At 44.6% G+C, this 3,665-nt stretch overlaps 1 protein-coding gene across 1 annotated transcript; it reads right to left on the bottom strand.

Annotated features, from left to right (window-relative positions):
- Window positions 1-246: 246 nt before the first annotated feature.
- LOC127312181 (uncharacterized) lies at window positions 247-2,108 on the bottom strand. Its single transcript, XM_051342640.2, has 3 exons — window positions 1,746-2,108; window positions 1,388-1,488; window positions 247-1,292 (listed from the first exon to the last, which is right to left on the bottom strand). The coding sequence occupies exons 2-3, from the start codon at window positions 1,451-1,453 to the stop codon at window positions 591-593; spliced, it is 768 nt and encodes a 255-aa protein (XP_051198600.1). The 5' UTR covers window positions 1,454-1,488; window positions 1,746-2,108; the 3' UTR covers window positions 247-590.
- Between the last annotated feature and the right edge of the window lie 1,557 nt (window positions 2,109-3,665).

Here is a 3,665-nt window from a genome sequence, read left to right as displayed (position 1 = left end):
TAGCTCTATTAGTTGGACTATCAAGAGGTGATTTACAAGATAATTTTCCCATTAGCCATAACTTGCAGCAATTTTTCCAAAATGATGTACTCCATATATAAATTTCGGAATACACCCTGTTCCATATTTTCAAACAAATTGTAGTGCCCTTTGGCATGAATATTACTAAGAATATTGTAATATGTTTTAGTGTGAAGAAATAGTAGAAAAAAAAGGTATATGATTGCAGCATATGAATAAACAGAATGTCAAGAAAATTTCCCCTTATTTAGCTTAGCATCATGATTTTCATAACAAATATGAGCAGCACATAATCCAAATTCAACAACATTTAACAGTTATCACAACAATACATGCTCAAAAGCATCAAAGTTCAACTCAGGGCAGACATGGAAATAATTGTCTAGGTTTTGAATCTGCCACGGTCAACACCAAGACATCTTGAGGAAGTGGCAAATTACCCACTACAATTTCGAGTGGTATATATCTGGAACCCGTAACGTTTTAGTAGCATTAAGCATATGGATAATTTCCCGGTAGTATGTATGGAATTTCCTCAAGTAAGAGAGATATTTTAAGATTCATCTAATTCACCAACAATACTTAAGAAGCCAAGCAATGATTACAAAGAGCACCAGCGGCACCAGCAAGATGAAGCCCAAAGCAAACCTGAGGTCCCTACTATGACGCTCGTATATCACCAGGACGCGTTGCCTCTGTGCGGGAGTCATACGTCTCTGGTACACGTCCACCAGCCTATGCCTCACAGAGCTCAGCTCGTCCCTCCTGTCTTTGCCGTGCACGTCGGTGGGCCAGCACTCCATGCGGCGGTCCTTGGCCATGAACACGTGGTAGTAGAACAGCAGCGCACGCATGATCCGCACCGCACGGCGGGGGTTGACGAGGAGCTTGCAGAGGAAGCCCAGGGTGCTACGGACGCCATAGAAGCCGTCTAAGATGACGGCGCTGTAGGCCATTCTCACGTCCCTGATCCCCTGGGTAATGTGGTGGTAGTGGTAGAAGTTTGTTCTCTTGATGAAGCGGCGCTCCGCCGCGGACCACACGCCGTACCGGCTGCCGATGAGGAGGCTGTACCTCGCGAACCGGCCCTTGCGGACCGCGAGGGAGAAGGACAACCGCCGCCGCCGGCGGCTGGTGCTGCTTCGTCCTGGGTCTTTTTTATCCTCATCTTCTAGCTGCCATGCCCCTTGTGTATCAAGAAGATCGTACTCGAGGCGGCTCGTCAGATCAACGGCCGAGAGCAGGTGTAGTTCGTCCGTCTTTTTTCTCGACTGCAGGTTTCCGCCGGAGAATGCAAGTCAATCTCGGAAATGGAGTGTTGATACAAAGAAAAATGAATGCATGTATCAGAGCAAGGAGGACGAACCTGATTGATCATAGCAGAAAACCTCATCGCGAATATACTGTGCTCCTTGCTCCTACCGGTCACCATGTGTCCGTGTATATGGATGCGGTCGATATAATTACCTGTTTGCAAATTATGAGACGCATAAGTTGTAATACCACAAAAAAAAAAACAGTGCAATTGAAAAGATGAACATATATTGCAAGTGAACTCTGAAAAGATCTAACAAGGCACATCATAGATGACAAAAAACATTTGAATAGTCGGTACAGATCAATGAATCGATGAAATCAGTAAACAGATTGTTAAACCAATGTATCAGTTCAATTCTAGACAGTCGGCATAAGACAATTCAACTGAAGAGGCGTAAACATATTACCTAGCTGCCTAGCTAGAGGGGAGCTGCAGCCGAGCCGAGAGAAGTGGACAGATGGAGCCTGGACTGGAGTCTAGGAGAGGCAGAGCAGCAGGGGTCGAGCACCGCACGTCCGCACCAGCACTCGGGCGGCGCCGCCCGACAGTCGCGCCAGCGGCCGCAACCGGCAGCGTAGCCGAGGTACACGACGGAATAGGACCGCGCGACGGCTAGGGGGAGGGGTCCGGCCGTCCGAGGAGCCAGCGGGCCGCAGCAAGCCGTCTGCCGCCGATGACGGCGAGTGGCGTGGCGGCGCCGCGTCCTGCCGCCGCGAGCAGAAGGGAAGGGTTGGATTCTTCGAGCGTTCGGTCGATTTGTTGGCTTTTCTTTTCTGATTTCGGTCGGGTGGGACATGATGGGCCAGATACAATGGGCCAGTACTGTGCTGTACGATTTACACAAAAATAACGCTTTATGAAAAGATCCGTCCACCAAATTATTTCAGGGCGTCTAAGCTTTTTGTATGCCGTCTATGCAAACGCCGCCACACATGATTATGTGACGTCACACATCGTGTCGTACGTGGCGCGCTTGAGCCTGCCAACCACGTAGAGGAAGTCTCATAGGTAGATACCGTATCATAACACATACTATTAGAAAAAATTAGTGTCAAGTAAATCTTGTACATATATTTGCATTGAGATTCTATAAATCAATTAATATAAAAAAACTATGATACGTACTAGTATATGATACCATGCATTGTGAAGTTAGTAACATGTAGTAGTATCATACGCATGATATTTCTATATGATACTATGCATTGTCACTAGTTTGGGAGTGGTGTTTTGGAACATGGGAGCATATGCTCCCAATATTTTGAAATGCATCTTACAAATATTTTAAATTTCAAAAAAATTGAAACAAAAAATCCGCACGTACATCTTTACGTGCTACGTGCTCACAAAGTCATTCCATAAAAAATGAACTTTTCATGTGACGTGTGTAAAAAAGACAAAATTCAGTGCTAAAAACAATGTTTTTCACACGATAAGTTTTCTCTTTTTTACATAGGCCACAAAAAATATTATTTTTTCGTGAAACTTGACGCACACACATATATTATGGAGATGTACATGTAGAATTTTTTGTCAAAAATTTTTCACACTTCGAAATATGTTTTGTTGGTAGAGGGAGCATACGCATCCGGGAGCCAAATTGAATTTCCCCACTAGTTTTACATACATGCGGTTTAGCGAAAGGTATTATAATCCGGAGGGAGTATTAAAAAATGGATACTCATGGTACATAGTCCGGAGGGAGTATTAAAAAAATGGATACTCATCGCATATGTACGACCTTTTTTTATGTGCATATGTACAACCTTTTAATATGTGATGTGTTGCGGGGCGTGCGGAAGCGAAATAGGAATGAACATTGTACTTTCTCTCCGACAGGATACAAAGAAACAAATCCAGCAGGTTCATGCAGATGCGCATGGTTTTATGAATTGTTCTAGTAGTACGTACTAGGGATTAGGAAGGAGAATGAATAGTTTATTGAAGCAGTTATTAAGGACGACCCATCGGGATGCCACAAGTCAATTAACACCGATGCCTCGTTTTAGGGGCTGGACGGGGGTGTTTCATTTTGCCAAGCCATGCCATGGACACATAGCCGCGTGTCGGCTATCGCGTGACATGTGATTTTGGACTTTGGCGAGGCGAGGAGAGGAGAGGTAGCTATGTCCCTGTCGTTTATCATCGATGAGAATGTCGACGAGCTGCTGAGACCAATCCAATCGAAGCAACGTGTCTTTAGTTCTTCTCCCTTTGGATATGTTTCATGATGTATTTTTCTTCTCCAAATAAAGGAACATGTTCAGTAGCCTCTTCTTGTTCATCCTCAGTTTCTTCATTTTGCTCTTTGTTACTTGGCTTTAAC

Source organism: Lolium perenne, chromosome 7 (assembly GCF_019359855.2).
Source record: "Lolium perenne isolate Kyuss_39 chromosome 7, Kyuss_2.0, whole genome shotgun sequence".
NCBI classification, from domain to species: domain Eukaryota; kingdom Viridiplantae; phylum Streptophyta; class Magnoliopsida; order Poales; family Poaceae; genus Lolium; species Lolium perenne.
Note: the sequence above shows the minus strand (reverse complement) of the source record. Positions and strands in the feature narration are given on the sequence as shown.

What these genes read in the sequence shown, in the direction of transcription:
- LOC127312181 (XM_051342640.2), bottom strand. Translation starts at nt 1,453, where the DNA reads ATGGTGACCGGTAGGAGCAAGGAGCACAGTATATTCGCGATGAGGTTT. An exon ending in TTTCTGCTATGATCAATCAG is followed by an intron (nt 1,293 to 1,387) that starts GTTCGTCCTCCT and finishes GGAAACCTGCAG; the next exon opens with TCGAGAAAAAAGACGGACGA.